The 16,568-nt window shown below is 43.5% G+C and overlaps 1 protein-coding gene across 1 annotated transcript in view; it reads left to right on the top strand.

Annotated features, from left to right (window-relative positions):
- The window catches only part of LOC129866744 (laminin subunit beta-1-like), a 34,629-nt gene that overhangs the window by 12,476 nt on the left and 5,585 nt on the right, over positions 1-16,568 (top strand). Inside the window, exons 10-23 of the mRNA XM_055939586.1 lie at positions 594-770; positions 893-1,005; positions 1,386-1,465; positions 2,194-2,329; positions 2,789-2,947; positions 3,048-3,175; positions 3,480-3,600; positions 3,785-3,986; positions 7,882-8,025; positions 8,131-8,362; positions 8,594-8,760; positions 10,613-10,837; positions 10,957-11,174; positions 11,259-11,355. Coding sequence (XP_055795561.1) covers positions 594-770; positions 893-1,005; positions 1,386-1,465; positions 2,194-2,329; positions 2,789-2,947; positions 3,048-3,175; positions 3,480-3,600; positions 3,785-3,986; positions 7,882-8,025; positions 8,131-8,362; positions 8,594-8,760; positions 10,613-10,837; positions 10,957-11,174; positions 11,259-11,355 — 2,199 coding nt within the window. The remainder of the gene's footprint in view (positions 1-593; positions 771-892; positions 1,006-1,385; positions 1,466-2,193; positions 2,330-2,788; positions 2,948-3,047; positions 3,176-3,479; positions 3,601-3,784; positions 3,987-7,881; positions 8,026-8,130; positions 8,363-8,593; positions 8,761-10,612; positions 10,838-10,956; positions 11,175-11,258; positions 11,356-16,568) is intronic.

Raw genomic sequence — 16,568 nt, 5'->3', positions numbered from 1 at the left:
TTTGAGGCTATGTCAGCCAAAGCAGTGTGGTCTTCTTTTAATCCCAAACCACTGTATGGTGTAGAAGAGACCCTTCTCATGTGTCACCCCCCCCCCCCCCCGGTTCATGGCTCTCTGGGTAGGCCGCTGGAGATTGCTAACTGGCCTCAGTTTAGCATCTAGTGAGAACTTCATCGCAATCTGCGTTGATGTGTGAATAAATGGCATGTTAGGGTTTTCACATTTGTCTCCAGTGTTTGGAGTCCTTGTGTATGTGTGGTGTGTGAGAGAACTTCCGTTATTCCTTTGTAAGCCTTTTTTTCTACCCTTTTGTTTTAAGTTTGGTAATTTTGTTAGCCCGTAGATAGCTACAGTTAAGCACACAAATTATTGAAGCAGATTTTCAAATAACCTTCAGAAGTTACAGTATATTCCCTTCATCAAGAGGAAAATATCAAATACCTCACATTGATATTGACCTTGACCATTTCTTTCTTCGTCCTGTTAGCTTGTCACAATTGCAGCTTTTCAACTCCACTACTTCCATGCACAATACCCCATTTTACATAATAATTCTTAACTCAATGTTCCTGATGATTCCCATCTCTTCGTAGCATGTAACTGTGATCCGGTGGGCTCCCTGAACGGCGGGATCTGTGACAGGATGACTGATGTGTCGTCTGGACTGATCACTGGCCAGTGTCGCTGCAAACCCAATGTGGAGGGAGAGCGCTGTGACCAGTGCCAGCAGGCCCACTATGGCCTGGGTGACCACCCTCTGGGCTGCCTGGGTAAAGACACACACGCACATTCACGCACACGTCTTGGGTTTTTCCAAGTCCTTGCATAGGCTTTTTCAAGCTGTGTATTTCAGCATTTTATTGGAATAACTACTCTTTGTTGTTTTTCCCAGCCTGCACCTGTAATACCCTGGGGACAGTTCCTGGAGGGAGTCCGTGTCATACAGACTCAGGAGATTGTTTCTGCAAAAGCCTGGTCACAGGGAGAGACTGTGACCAGTGTATGGTAAGGAACCCGATTATGATTTACTTACTTTGTACACAACACTGTACTCGAAGTCAACTGTGCAAACTGAGAGACCAAAAAGTTAGCCCTGTCACTATGTGGGAGTCGGTTGACTTACGATCACCAATGGCCACTAGCGCTTCACTAGCCAGCTAGTTACACATCTGCTACATACATTCATTCTGTAAGTGTTTTTTGGTGGCTTGGTTTAGTCGTCACCAGGGCTGTAAATCTTGTAAAGAGACTGGTACATCCGTCCACAGCTTGGAAACAGCTTTTGCAGTGAAACATAGTGGGAGGTCGTTAACAACGTGTCATTAAAGGAGTGTTTTTAACAATGTGTGTGTGTGTGTGTGTGTGTGTGTGTGTGTGTCTTACAGCCTCAGCTCTGGGGGCTCAGCAATGATATGGATGGCTGCAGACCATGTGACTGTGACCTGGGTGGAGCCCTCAATAACGAGTGAGTTCAAAGTTCACATCTCTAATTCTCTTATCTAAATGCCTGTCTGTTACCCAATTTACTTTACAAATTCTTCATACTTCTTTTGATCAGTGGTGTAAAGTACTTATGTAAAAATACTTTAGAGTACTACTTAAGTTGTTTTTTGGGGTATCTGTGCTTTACTTTACTATTTATATTTTGGACAACTTTTACTTCACGACATTCCTAATGAAAATAGTGTACTTTTTACTCCATACATTTTCCCTGACACACAAAAGTACTAGTTACATTTTGAATGCTTAGCAGGACAGGAAAATGGTCCAATACACACGTATCAAGAGAACATCCCTTGTCATCCCTACTGCTTCTGATCTGGCGGACTGAGTGTTGGAATGTTCCCCTGACTATCCGTTAAAAAAACTATAGAAAATGGTGCCGTCTGATTTGCTTAATATAAGGGATTTGAAATAATTATACTTTTACTTTTGATACTTAAGTATATTTTAACAATTAAATGTACTTTTGATACTTAAGTATATTGAAAAACAAATTCTTTTAGACTTTTACTCAAGTAGTATTTAACTGGGTGGCTTGTCATTTTCTATTAAGGTAACTTTACTTTTACTCAAGTATGACAATTGGATACTTTTCCCACCACTGATACAGCCACAAAAGTCTTAAAACAGATGTTGAAACTTTTAAATTTGGTTTGTAACATTCCCTCCTTGTCCTCTCTCTGACTCCAGCTGTTCTCAGGAGACTGGTCAGTGTGCGTGTAGAGAACACATGTTTGGCCGGCGCTGTGACCAGGTGGAGTCAGGCTTCTACTTCATCGCCCTGGACCACTACACCTACGAGGCCGAGGACGCCAAGTTTGGACCTGTGAGTTACCTTTGACTTTGGTTGTTGACTTTCTTCTTCTAAGGCCTATGGGGTCAGTGGTGATTCCTATGTAACATGCAGGATATGGACCTCCCACGGGAGCAACCAACATCTTAGACCGAAGAGGAAATTCCTTCTTGGGCCGAGACTGGTTTTTAAGTTCGCGTTCTGGACTACCTCATCACGTGACCATGACATGTCCACTACATTCACCATCCTCCTTCCCCATGAGAGACCACCCCACATTGGGCACCAATTTAACACGCAGGATATGAACCCAGGTCTCCCACGGGACCAACCACGTCTTAGACCGTTAGACCATGAGGATTTCCCTTTTGGGGCGAGGGCAGAAACTGGGTCTACCTCATCACGTGATCATGGTCGATTCATGTCCGCTACGCCTACTCACCTCTTGTCTTTCTCACCCTCTATTTTTCTCTCCCTCTCTTCTTCCTCCAGGGTTTGACAGTAGTGCAGAGACCTCGCCCGCAGGACCGTAGCCCCACCTGGACAGGGATAGGTTTTGTCAACGTTCCCGAGGGGGCCTACCTGGAGTTCTCTATTGACAACATCCCTCACTCCATGGAGTACGACGTCCTCATCCGCTACGAGCCTCAGGTCGGCCTCAGCACATATCACATATCCCTCCACCTTCATGGGGTCATGTCCCTACCCTTGTTTACCTGTTTATGTCTATTTACCTGTTGTGTTGGCGTAGTTACCGGACCAGTGGGAGGAGGTGTTGATGACGGTGATGCGGCCCAGTTTGATTTCAGCAGACAGTCGCTGTGCCAACAACATGCCTGATGACGACAACCAGATGATATCCCTTCACCCCGGATCACGGTAAACACACACCGCCTCCTCTGTCTGTGTGTATGTGTTGGTGGGAGGGGGGACTGGTGGGTTACTGGTCAAATCAAATGGTATTGGTCACATACACATGGTTAGCAGATGTTATTGCGAGTGTAGCGAAAATGCTTGTGAGAGTGAGTGATGGCCTCTGTCTGTGTGCTAGGTATACTCTGTGTATGCACCTTGGTGGTTCCCCTGGAGCACACTGGGAACACAGATTTAGTGTGTGTGTCAAAGGAGTGTTTGAAAAGGTGTGTGTTATTTTCTGAAATCCGTCTTTTTCTTGTCTCCTCAGATACGTGGTGCTCCCCAGACCAGTGTGTTTCGAGGCAGGGATGAACTACACTGTTCGTCTGAGCCTGCCGCTCTACTCTGCACTCAGTGACGTCCAGTCCCCATATACACTTATCGACTCGGTTTGTCCCCCCCCCCCCCCCCCCCCACACACACACAACTCTGACTTTCTTCAAATACCCATCAATGTCAATTGTAGATTTACGCAGAAATGTCAGCTACTCGGATTTCATATTAGGATTGAGCCTTTACTGACTCCATGCTAAATCTCATTCCATCTTCTGTATCTCTCTTCCTCGTCTGTAGATTGTGCTAATGCCCCACTGTAAGAACCTGGAGATGTTCACTGGTTCTGTGGGAGGTGACGTGGCCACCAACAGTGCCTGGGACACGTTCCAGCGTTACCGCTGTCTGGAGAACAGCCAGAGCGTAGTGAAGACCCCGTCCACAGACATCTGCCGTAACTTCATCTTCAGCGTATCTGCTCTGCTGCACCAGGGAGCTAAAGGTATGGGACCGCACTCCCAACAGTTAAATATTCTTCAACATACTTGTATGCTCATGTATGTGTTTCTTAACTAAAGGTCTTTGTTAGGGTTGAATGACTGGAACCCGGTTACCGAGATTTACCACCCAAAACCACTCCCTTTTCCCGAGATAAATAACTGCGAGAAACCGCTCTCTGCATGATCACTCATCAACACTCAGTGTGGGGAAATACAGCCCATCTCAGTATCGAGCGCAGTTCACTAGGCATGTAGGCCTATCATCTCATCATGGTAACTTTTTTTCTTGTGACAGGTAGTTCTACATTTTCTGCAGCGTAGCCTATGCTACAGTAACATAAAGACCGAATGCTTGCCAATTTACACATCTCCATCTGGATTTCGGGGGTCACCTTATTTTTTAATTGTAATTGTAATTTTATTTGTAAAAATGGTTGTTTTTAATTGGAGCAGCAGAGTTTTAAAACAGCCTATCACGCAAATATTGTTGCTTTAAATAGGTGCATGTGCGAGCACTCTCTCAGTCTCTCAATTCCATTCAAATTGCATCCAAAATATATAATCCTGTTCAAGATTGATATCGGCATATACAGTGCATTCGGCAAGTATTCAGACCCCTTGACTTTTTTCCACATTTTCTTACATGACAGCCTTATTCTAAAATTGATTAAATAAAAATATGTTCCTCATCAATCAACACACAATACCCAATAATGACAAAGCAAAACCAGGTTTTTAGACATTTTTGCAAATGTATTAAAAATAAAAAACATACCTTATTTACATAAGTATTCAGAATCTTTGCTATGAGACTCGAAATTGAGCTCAGGTTCATCCTGTTTCCATGGATTATCCTTGATGTTTCTACAACTTGATTGGAGTCTCTGAATGTCCTTGAGTGGCCCAGCCACAGCCCAGACTTGAACCCAATTGAACATCTCTGGAAGTACAAAGGCCTATATAAATACATTTGATTTGAATTTGATTTGAATACGTATGTAAATGTGATATTTCTGTTTCTTTTGTGGAAAAGTTCAAGGTGTCTGAATACTTTCCGAAGGCACTGTATATTCTTAATATGCTTTTAAAAAGACACTTCCGGTTTTGGTGGGAAATAGCAGGTTAACCGGTAGGAAAGTGATTTATTCTCAGGATGGAACATTTGTAAAATACCTGGAAAATATTAAACTCTAGTTTTTGTCCTAAAGTTTGCATGTGGTGGACATTGTTTTGGAACGCCTGAATTTAATTCCAACGTTGACTTGCCACCTCTGACTGATGATGATTGCCAATCTCCCCATAGACTGTCTATACTAAAAGCCTCGGTCTCTCCTCTAATACATCAGCAGTTTCCATTCCTTTCCTATCCCTTTATTTCCTTTCCTGTCATTCCTCTGTCATTCTGTACTGTATCCCCTCCGGTGTCTCTGGCATATTGCAGTCATCTCCGGTTTCCGGCCCATGCCACTCATCAACAGTTACACTACGTCTCTATCTCTCTATAATCTCCTCATGTATGGACCTGTAGCTTGATTATAAACACTCCCGGATCCTGAAATGCCCGTAGAGGAACTTTCTCAACCCGCCGCAGCAGTAAATCTCCTTCCCTGTCAGACAGAGTGAGAACTTGTCTCTACTGACAGGCTATAGCATATGCAGGGTTCCTGCTATCGTATCAAAGTGTTCACACAGGTGGTCTGATTTAGAATGGAAGAGTATAGCATAATATCAAATATATAATAGAACCAAATACTCTATCTTCGAGGTGAACTTTTCTCACTCATGGTCGGCAAAAAGTAAAGACGTTTATAACAAAGCCAAACTGTATATGACGGCACCTACTTTGCAACATAGTACTGTAGTTAGATGTCTAAGTAAAGAGAAGTCATTGTTAGGATTGAAATAAGTGTGATTTGCTTTGATTGGCTTTGTATTCGTTGTCTCTCGGAATGCTGTCAATATTATTTAAAATCCTCCCAGCTGTGGAAGTCACATTATCTTGTCTCAATTGCCATTTGGAGGTTGTTTGAGGTCTCACGTGGAGGTTGTTTGAGGTCTCACGTGGAGGTTGTTTGAGGTCTCACGTGGAGGTTGTTTGAGGTCTCACGTGGAGGTTGTTTGAGGTCTCACGTGGAGGTTGTTTGAGGTCTCACGTGGAGGTTGTTTGAGGTCTCACGTGGAGGTTGTTTGAGGTCTCACGTGGAGGTTGTTTGAGGTCTCACGTGGAGGTTGTTTGAGGTCTCACGTGGAGGTTGTTTGAGGTCTCACGTGGAGGTTGTTTGAGGTCTCACGTGGAGGTTGTTTGAGGTCTCACGTGGAGGTTGTTTGAGGTCTCCTGCACAGATGTAGTTTCTGCACATTGCTACATGTCTTCACAAAGGCAATGTGGTTTCGTAGGTCCCGTTTAAGTCTTACCCCAGTCTTAGTAGATGATAAAGATCAGAACCTCCAAACCAGCCTTCAAGGTCTGTGTGCAATAATCTAGCCCACAGATCAGTTCACCTCCCTTAGATCTGAAGGTCCTCATATTGCTGTGGTGTCTCCTTATTAAAGTTAGAATCCTTAGTTGCTACAGCCATGTTTGGACATACATTAATGATATATATACCCATTGATTCTTGAAGGATAGAACTTCTAAATGCCTCATGAGCTTAGTTCAACTGTCGTACCCTATCAGAAGCCAAAATAGAAGCTTGTTTTACGCCAATGTTTGTAATGTGCATGTAAAGAAACAATGTCCCACTGGGGGAAAAACAGGTTGAATCAACAATGTTTCCACGTCATTTCAACAACAAAAATCCAATGTGATGATGGTGAATCAGTATGGAAAACTGACTGGATTTGTGAAAAGTCATCAATGTAAGGACATTTAGTATTTTTCTCAACAAACTTTTAACTTTAATCCAGTGATGTTTGTTGATTTCACACTGAATTCACATTCGTTGACAAACTCAACCAAAGGTAAATCAAAGCTAGACATTGAACTGACATCTGTGCCCAGTGGGTTATAGCCTCAAAACATGCTTACAGCTATACGTTTTTATATCATGGACGGTCAGTCTTTGCATCTATAGCACTGTTAATATATTTTTTAAAGTGGTTACATTTCACCAGGCCCATCTCTCTGCTTTTTACCAAACACAGACAGGGTGACCGCTTTGTTATTGTTTAAATTCTAGCTCCAAGCCACAGCGGTTTAGATGTGTTTCAGAAGTCCCAGGCGTCTTTTGATTTATGAGGACAGCATAGAGACTTCAGAGGATAGTGTTGAAGGAGTCCAGGCTTTGGCAGAGTCTGGCTCAGAGCATATCATTACCCGCTATTCAGGAAGAACCTTGGGGGATGTTTAGTTCATATAGGGACACAAAACTCACACTCTACAGTTGCACGTACTTAAACTTGCGCGCACACACACACATTCCCATGCCTGCCTAAAATCCCCCTCCCCTGACACGACCTAGTGAATACCAGTTCACTCGTCTCTCCTCCACTCATGGACTCACTGTCCTCTATGGAATGTCTGGTACCCCTCTCTCTCTCTTTCCACACGTCTGTTGAGAAGGATATGGTCCCTTTGTGAGCCTGTCAGTGTGATAGATATAGAAGGTGTTGTTGGTGAAATTCCCCAGTCGCCCTAAATGAAACAAACCTTTGTCAGTATGTCAAAGGCAAGATATATTGAGGCAAAATATATTGAGACAAATGGTTAGCCAGGGTTTTATGTACAGTCTGTACCTATACCATATTAAAAACTGTTTGAGTGAAATACCTTACTTGTGTATCCAGCAGCAACTTGCCCCCATTTGAACAGATCATTCCAGATTGTGTGTTCAACTCACTTTTAATCCCATTCCCTCACTTTGTCTCTAACGTTTCCTTCTGTCTCTGTTTTTCCAGCATGCCAGTGTGACCCGCAGGGCGCCCTCAGCACGGTGTGTGCCGCCAGCGGCGGGCAGTGCCAGTGTCGTCCCAACGTGGTAGGCAGGAACTGTGACAAATGTGCCCCTGCCACCTACCTGTTTGGACCCAGTGGCTGCAGACGTAAGTTTGACTGAAATGAAAAGGCTGCCATGTCAGTAATGCATAATTACAGGCACTGAATCTGCTCCTTATCACTCCCTTTGCCCTCCTCCTCTCTCCCCCCAGCCTGTGATTGCAATCCCCAGGGATCGGAGGATGCGTTCTGCCACGAGGCCACAGGCCAGTGTGTGTGTATCCCCGGGGCATACAGCCGTCAGTGTGACCGCTGTCTGCCGGGTCACTGGGGCTTCCCCAACTGTCGCCTCTGCACCTGCAACGGCCACACAGAGCAGTGCGACCCCTACTCCGGAAAATGCCTGGGCTGCCGAGAACAGACCACCGGACACAACTGCGAGAGGTCAGCCAGGGGTCAATGTGGGTTGAGGAGTCAGGCGTCAATGGTTAAGGTGGCTCATTGGTGTATGGCTGGATGGGTAGGCATTAGAATTGGTCCTTAGAAGTCAGTCGGTCGCCTAAATCTCCCTGTAGCATAAAGCCACTTGACAACTTTGTTTTGTTGTTGTCTATAATAAAGACATGTATGTGAATGATAGAGTGATAGATACCACCTTTTGTCTTTTCCCTACAGGTGTCTGGATGGCTACTATGGCGACCCCGTCCTGGGTTCAGGGGACCATTGTCGGCTCTGTATGTGTCCGGATGGGCCCGGAAGCGGGCGACAGTTTGCCGGTGGATGTTACCGCGGTCTGGACTCCCCTTACCAGGTGTTCTGTATCTGCAGCCCCGGGTACAGAGGTAGGCAGCCAATAACAGCCACCTGCCAAGATTTATAGAGCACCTACAGTAGTAAACTAGCGGAGCATGGCAGGATTACTTATTATACTTGTTCCCTGCTTCCTATGTTCAGACTTGTTCCCTAGGAAGCAGAAGATTTGTATGTATTCATGTTGAAGCTTGGGGTGACTTTCCATGATGTCAGTGGAGGCTCCTCAGAGGAGGAAGCGGAGGACCATCCTCCTCAGTGAATTTCATAACAATTTAAATTGTAAAACATTTTAAAAGTTATCATTTTTAGATAGCTAAATAATCACCAAATAACTGATTAAAACACACTATTATGCAAAGAAGGTCTACAGTAGCCTCAACAGCACCCTTTAGGGTAGCACAATGGTGTAGTTGGAGGATAGCTAGTTTCCGTCCTCCTCTGGCTACGTTCAGTACAAACCTAGGAGGCTCATGGTTCTCACCCCTTCCATAGACGTACACAGTAATTATTACAACTTCTGGAGGATGTCCTCCAGCCTATCAGAGCTCTTGCAACATGAACTGTGACATGTTGTCCACCCAATCAAAGGATCAGAGAATGAATCTAGTACTGAAAGTATAAGCTACAGCTAGCTAGGGCAGCAGTGTATACAATGTGGTAAGTAGTTGAGAAAGACAATAGTTGAACAATTTTGAACAAATACATTTATTCCAAAATGAAGGAGCAGCAAGAGAGAAATAGAGAGAGAAAGAGACAAAAAAAAATCAGTTTCACTTACTTAGCTAGCAAATGCAGCTAGCTAGTTTAGCCTACTGAAACACCCTGCTCAAACAGAGGGATGCTATGTTAGCTAGCTGGCTATGACTTTCCAACACAACACTGGAACTCTTCCAAGTCAAGGTAATCTTTTGGTATTACTAATTTATTTCCACCGGGGCCGCTGGTGTAACTGCTTACTGACTGTTGTGCATTGCTGATGTGTTGTGCCAAGAGTGTGCAAAGCTGTCGTCAAGGCAAAGAAAGGGTGGCTACTTTGAAGAATCTCAAATATAAATATATTTTGATTTGTTTAACACTTCTTTGGTTACTACATGATTCCATATGTTACTTAATAGTTTTGATGTATTTCACTATTATTCTACAATGTAGAAAAACCCTGGAATTAATAGGTGTATCCAAACTTTTGACAGGTACTGTACTTGCATATCCAATATTGATGAAACATTTTATTTTCAGGACAAACTTAAAATTAATGATCAAAGAAAACAAAACCTGTATGTGAATATTCTAAGTTATCATATTTCATGAATCACTTATATTTGCTTCAGTGTGGGGAAAATACTACATTTACAAGAATACATTAGTTTAACCCTCAAGTTGACCCTAAAGCCTTCAAAAAGAAGCAAAACAAATGAAATGGTTGATGGAAATAAAATTGGCTATTCTAAGCACTAAGGTTAAAAGAGTATTTGAACATTATTTCCAGAGAAAAGTGATATTTGTTGGTATCTGGAAGTGTGACCTATCAAATTAAACACGTTCTACGACTGACTGGAATTTCTTTGCATTGCACTGAATTCAATTATACTTCCTGTCACGCTAACTCAAATTCTACATCCTGTGGGGTGTGGCCAATTCAATTAGAATTTCAGCTCATGAGTTGAATGGGAGTCAATTCCAAAATTCTGAATTGAACACAACCCTGGCATACAGTATGTTATTGTGGAAGTAAATATATAGGCAGTCATTATTTCTGATAGTGTGGATAGGTGAATAGATTGTTGTTGTAGAGGTGAGTGATGACACAACCATTTTGGTGAAGGGGTATTAAGCACTTTTTTCCCCCTTCGCCCTTTACCTCTCGTTCCCTCACCCCTACAGGTGCCAGATGTGAGGAGTGTGCCCCAGGTTACTATGGAAACCCCCATGAGAACGGCGGGCAGTGCCAACCCTGCCAGTGCAACAACAACATTGACATGCTGGACCAGGAATCCTGTGATGCCAGGACGGGTGAATGTCTCAAATGTCTCTATCACACCGAGGGTCAGGGCTGCCACAGCTGCAAGCTGGGTTACTATGGAGATGCCCTCACACAAAACTGCAGAAGTGAGTAAAAAAAAGTTAACTTGCATTTCTTTGTTATGTGTTTGTCGTATCAATGTGAGGTGAAGTAGTTGTCATAGTCCAATTGCTAACCTGCTAGCAACATCTCTTCTCTCCCTCAGAGTGTGTTTGTAACCACCTGGGCACCAATCCAGCCACGTGCCCGGTGGTGGGTGACTGCCACTGTGATCTGGGCAGCGGGCAGTGCCAGTGTCTACCGAATGTGGTGGGTCAGCACTGTGACCAGTGTGCCCCTGACACCTGGAACATGGCCAGCGAGACGGGCTGCGACGCCTGCGACTGTGACCCCAACCACTCATTTGGGACTTCCTGCAATGAGGTGGGTTCTCACACGACCACACCCATCTTCTGTTGGGTCCTAAAGGTCACATTTCTAGTATTTATGCATGTATTTTGTCCATAGCTGAGTGGCCAATGCTCCTGTAAGCCTGGCTTTGGGGGTAAAACGTGTCGGGAGTGCAGAGAGCTGTTCTGGGGAGAACCTGAAGTGAAATGCAACGGTGAGTTGGCACATCTCAATCAGAAGCATTGCAGTTATTCGTGCTGACAACCCACTGACTAAATCTACATCTTGACACACACTGAGGTGTGTGCGTGCGCGCGTGTGCATGTGTCTATGTGTCTATGTGCGTTTGTGTGTGAGAAAGCTCCAACCCGACAATTTTAAATTGCAACACACGCAAAGGAGGCCTTTAGTGTTAATCACTACGGTATCACAAGCAGCCACATTCCCCTAGCTTCGTATCATGGGAATGTGTAGGAGTTTCAGCTGCGGTGGAGAAACTCACTGCATCCTCTCCTTACTGTGGGTGCCAATATTAAGGCCAGATGTGCTCTCTCACCCGACGGCTGTGTTTCTATGACAAGCAGGCGGGGATCTGTCTAAGCCTCCCAATATCCCGCCGGTGCCCCACAATGCACCTTTGTTCTGATGGGGTGTCCTGTTGGAGGGACGGCTGTCCAACACAGTGACTGCTGCTGACACAAAGGACTCTTTGTCCCAGAGTAGCATCAATGGAGCAGAGCAGCCTGCTGAATTATCTCCTGAAGGACACATGAATTGGCTTCTGATGTAGGCTAGTCCCTTGAGTCGAAATGTGCAGTCACAGTATGAAGGGTCCACTGTGGTAGTTGAATCTACTTCAAACTTCTGTATACATTGTTAACAATGAAATTAGAAAGTGATTATCAAACCAAAAGTGATCAAACCAAAAGGTGTAGAGATGACTTTGATGGCTTTAACATAGGACTTAAACATTGAACTTCTCGGCAGGCTGTGTAACAGTGTTGGTTCAGTCCCTCTCCTTGCCTCAACCTGGGATAGAACAGGGACCCTATTAACACATCAACAACCGCCTCCTACGAAGCATCGTTACCTATCTCTCCACAAAAGCTGCGGCCCTTACAGAGCAAGGGAAACAAATACTTCAAGGTCTCAGAGTGTGTGACGTCAACGATTGAAACCCTACTAGCCCACACCGCTAAGCTAATCATTTCACACCAGTTACACTTACCCCCCTTTGACCTACTCCTTCTCCGCAGTAACCCCAGGAGCTGGGCAGAGCACAACTGAGTGATCCGGGTAAACAACATCAATGTCAGATTACCTCGTCTACCCCACCTCATATTGATTTACCTCCAATCTGGAGCAGCCCAACAGCTAAACATTACATAAAACTAGCTTCAAATGGTGCAGTTCGTTAGTATGTTATAAATGTTGAGTGTAAAGGTGTACAGTTGTCCATCTCACCATTTGTGTGGCTTTTGCAGTGATTTGAAGGCAGTTTGCTTTCTGCAAAACCTACATACACTTCCGTAGGAGCCATGTCCACTGCGTCTTGTACATCAAAGCCTTGTCCCAGACAGTGTGTGTGTTGGCCCATGATGAAAGACTGCTCCAAATGTAGACCATTGAAGATGTAGTTTACAACCATATCTGCCCCCCTCCACCCCTAGACCTAGGCAGAGGAATAGAAGCCATATGGGGATCCATGTCACAAAAAACGCTGGAAATTCCCTCCCTTGCCTGCACACAATCATCTTATCTGTGCTGTAACATACAACATGATGTGTAGAAACAAAAGAATAGAGGCAAGTATAGGTATTTCAACATAGATCCGGCTATATTCTGGAAATTGTTTATTGAAAAGTGAGGTGAAGGATTTTCTCCGAAAACTAAGTTGCGAATTGCCAGGGACCTCACGATATTATCACGATACTTAGGTGCCGATACGATATATTGCGATTCTCGAGATTCTATGTATTGCAATTCGATACTGCACATGGCTCACTATGTGTCTGCTGCAGAGAGACGAGAGAGCATGAGTAAACAAGTTTTGATCCGTCATGGAAATAAAAGTGCTGAAAACATGTTGGCTCACTAATTAAAAAGATGGAGAGCAAGCTATGGGCGTTACAGGCGTTTTGGAGCAGGTACAGCCGATTAGCGCTAGCTAATGCTACTTGGCATTAGTAGCATTTGTCTCCCCTGAATGAGACATTAGTTCCCCTAAATGCAACAAAACTTTTTTTTTTGTGGGGGGGGGTCTCTAAATACTGCTAAATTAACCATTCTCCTATTTGTTTAAAATGCAGTGGTAAATATGTTTTACAGTGGTAAATATGAAAATAAAAGCTCCCAAATCAAACTAACATCCCAACCGCTCTCTCATGGTTTAAACCATTTAGTTCTATGTGTCTGCACAAACCGTCTCCCTGCTCATGTTGCTGTCCACTCAGTAGTGCTACATTTCAGCCTCAGCTGAGCTCATTTAAAAGCTTAGATTTAAATTTTGCACTTGCTCATTTGTCATTTATTTGAGACACGTCCTTGATTAAAAATAACTAATGCCTTTATTCCAATGCATTCGATTTATCTGTTGATTTACCATTGCTTGCTGTTGTCAGTCAGCTGTTTAGAGCGCCCATTGCTTTGCTTTTCATGTGAGCTCGGGTGTTTGTGTTCTCTGTGCCGTCCGTGGCTAAAAAGAAGTAGACCATTTATTCAGCTGTATTTTTTTTCTAGCGATATTTTTTTCTTTCATGGATCAGCTGATGATGGTCGCCAATGTCACTAGACAAGTAGCCTATAGCTAGACACCAGTGTGCATCCAATCTGTCCAACATTAATGACAGTAGGCCTATAGTTGACTCTCACTTATAAGCATTTGATTTTGCAATGGCATAGGCCTACCTGACTTTGGATTTATGTACCCATGAGAACTGTTTTCACGGCAAAACATAATGAAATGTTGGTATAGTTATACTTACAGTGCATTTTTCAAGATCGCGAAGAAGTAAAACCATTTTTATTGTATTTTTTACATTTACCCTTTATTTAACTAGACAAGTCAGTTAAGAACAAATTCTTATTTACAATGACGGCCTACCGGGAAACAGTGTGTTAACTGCCTTGTTCAGGGGCAGAACGACAGATTTTTACCTTGTCAGCTCGGGGATTTGATCCAGCAACCTTTTGGTTACTAGCACAATGCTCTAACCACTAGGCTACCTGTCGCATAATTTAATTGTTAAATGCTTAATAATTACAAATAACACTGTCATATGTAATTCATGTTACAAAATAAATGTTGTGTTTTATGTCACAATCTGTGAAGACTCAAAGCATTCAACGAACGGCAATCAGAGTTTACCCACCTATTTTTCTACCACCGTCACTGGTTACCGGTAGGCCTATTTGAAGTTCATACTAATAGGCCTACACATTGTAGCCTAGTCTAGTAAATTGACTGTGTGTGTTAGGATGACAATCCCATTTTCCCCCGGACAGTTTCAGACCCATTTCAGGTGTCCTGACTTTTCAGGCTACAAAAAAGGTAAATTTCTTGTCAGCAAGACGCATCATTTAACGTAGGCCTAATCAATGGCAATCGCCGAATGTCATAAGGCACTTTTTTGGGGTGTTTTGTAAACAGATGTTTATTTCCGTTCATCAAATGAGTGTTCATGGATTGTACTGTTTGGATTATTTTGGAGTGGACAAACATGCACAGGTAGCCTACTTTGTGTGATTTGTTTGAGAATCGGGTGAAAGCATCATGACTGGTTGTTTTCATGCCACATTAAAAGGTCATTCATTTTTACCGTTAAATTACGTCTTTATTATGAGACCCATAAAATGTCCATGTAGGGTTGTTTGCAGAGTCTGTAGGCTGGCCAATGGTGGCCCTTTTGTTCTCCACACGCTCCACTCTGAGGCTTTGAAGTGGGCAAACATCTCCCTCTTTCTCCATTCCTCCTCCACCACTCATCCTCCCTCTCTCTATCCCACCCTATTCACTCAACCAGCCCCGCCTAAAGGTTACTACAAGCCTCACTCTGTTGATCTACGTGTGTGCACATGGGTTTAATGGGATTTTTGGAGTAGCGGACACCTTTTGGTAGCATGATCCCATTCACAAGAGGGTGATGGGATTTTTTTTTTTTTGTGTGTTTTCATTTTGTGAAAATAAGGAAGAGTAGCCTTCCCTTGCTAATGTTAAGGTAAGATTGGAAAGGAGAATCTGATCTGAGAGCAGTCCTATCAGTATCAACACATACCTCAACGATGCAGTTAGCAAACGTTCTCTCTGCGTGGTGTTTTGGGAAACGAATGTTACATCTTCTGCCGTTATAGGAAAGAGGCATCGTTAATACACTTGTAACCCTAACATACTGACCAGACCGCTCGCACGCGTGTCCGCATCTTGAAATATCAAAATGAACTCTGAACCAACTATATTAATTTGGGGTCAGGTCAAAAAGCATTAAACATTTATGGCAATTTAGCTAACTAGCTTGCTATTGCTAGCTAATTTGTCCTGGGATATAAACATTGGGATGCTATTTTACCTGAAATGCACACGGTCCTCTACTCTGACAATTGATCCATAGATAAAAGGGTAGAAATTCTTTCTATTAATCTTTCTTCCTTCTGGCTTCTTCTTCTTCGGACTTTATATTGCGGTTGACAACCAACTTTAAGGTGCATTGCCACTACCAACTGGACTGGAGTGTGGACCTCAGTTCATCTTTCAATCACCCACGTGGGTATATGCTCCTAAAAACCAGTGAGGAGATGGGAGACGCAGGACTTGTAGGGTGTCAAGCGCTCGAGCAGTGTGGGTGCAATGATTGAATAACATGATTGTGTACATTTATTTAGCAACACGAGCGGTGTGGTCAGCATGTAAGTTCCATCGCTATCGGGAAACTTGGCCCAGATCAAGGAACCAAGCGACAACAATGCCTCGACGGCTGCGGAAGGAATAAAGTTGAGACACGCAGTTTCCAGGTAGTAAAAAATCACGTCGACAGCTGGAGCGTATTACAAGGAGCCGCCCCTTTTTGTGACGAAAAACGACATTGCAACACTCCAAATCTTGCATCTGCGTAAAGCTTGTAGTAAGCTTAACGTCACCATGGTAATGTAGTTGGCTGTAGTTCATTGATCTTTGGCTCCCCAGAACTTAAGTAGACTATCTAAACTAGGTGAAATTCCAAAAATGGAAAAGTCAAAACATCACCTGGCTACTCTTAACTCACCCAGAAAGACATAGGCTTACCAGTAGATTTAAAAATGGAAGATATGGCAAGGCATATTAGTTTCTACCATTAAATAACAGGGATATTACAATTTGAATTCTAATGGAAAAAGTCTCAAATATAATTAGACGAGTTAGGATAGCTAGTCCACATTTCAGAGGTGCTTACA

The sequence above is a fragment of the Salvelinus fontinalis genome, chromosome 12 (genome assembly GCF_029448725.1).
Source record: "Salvelinus fontinalis isolate EN_2023a chromosome 12, ASM2944872v1, whole genome shotgun sequence".
Lineage (NCBI taxonomy): Eukaryota > Metazoa > Chordata > Actinopteri > Salmoniformes > Salmonidae > Salvelinus > Salvelinus fontinalis.
This window is presented reverse-complemented; position numbering and strand designations above follow the sequence as displayed.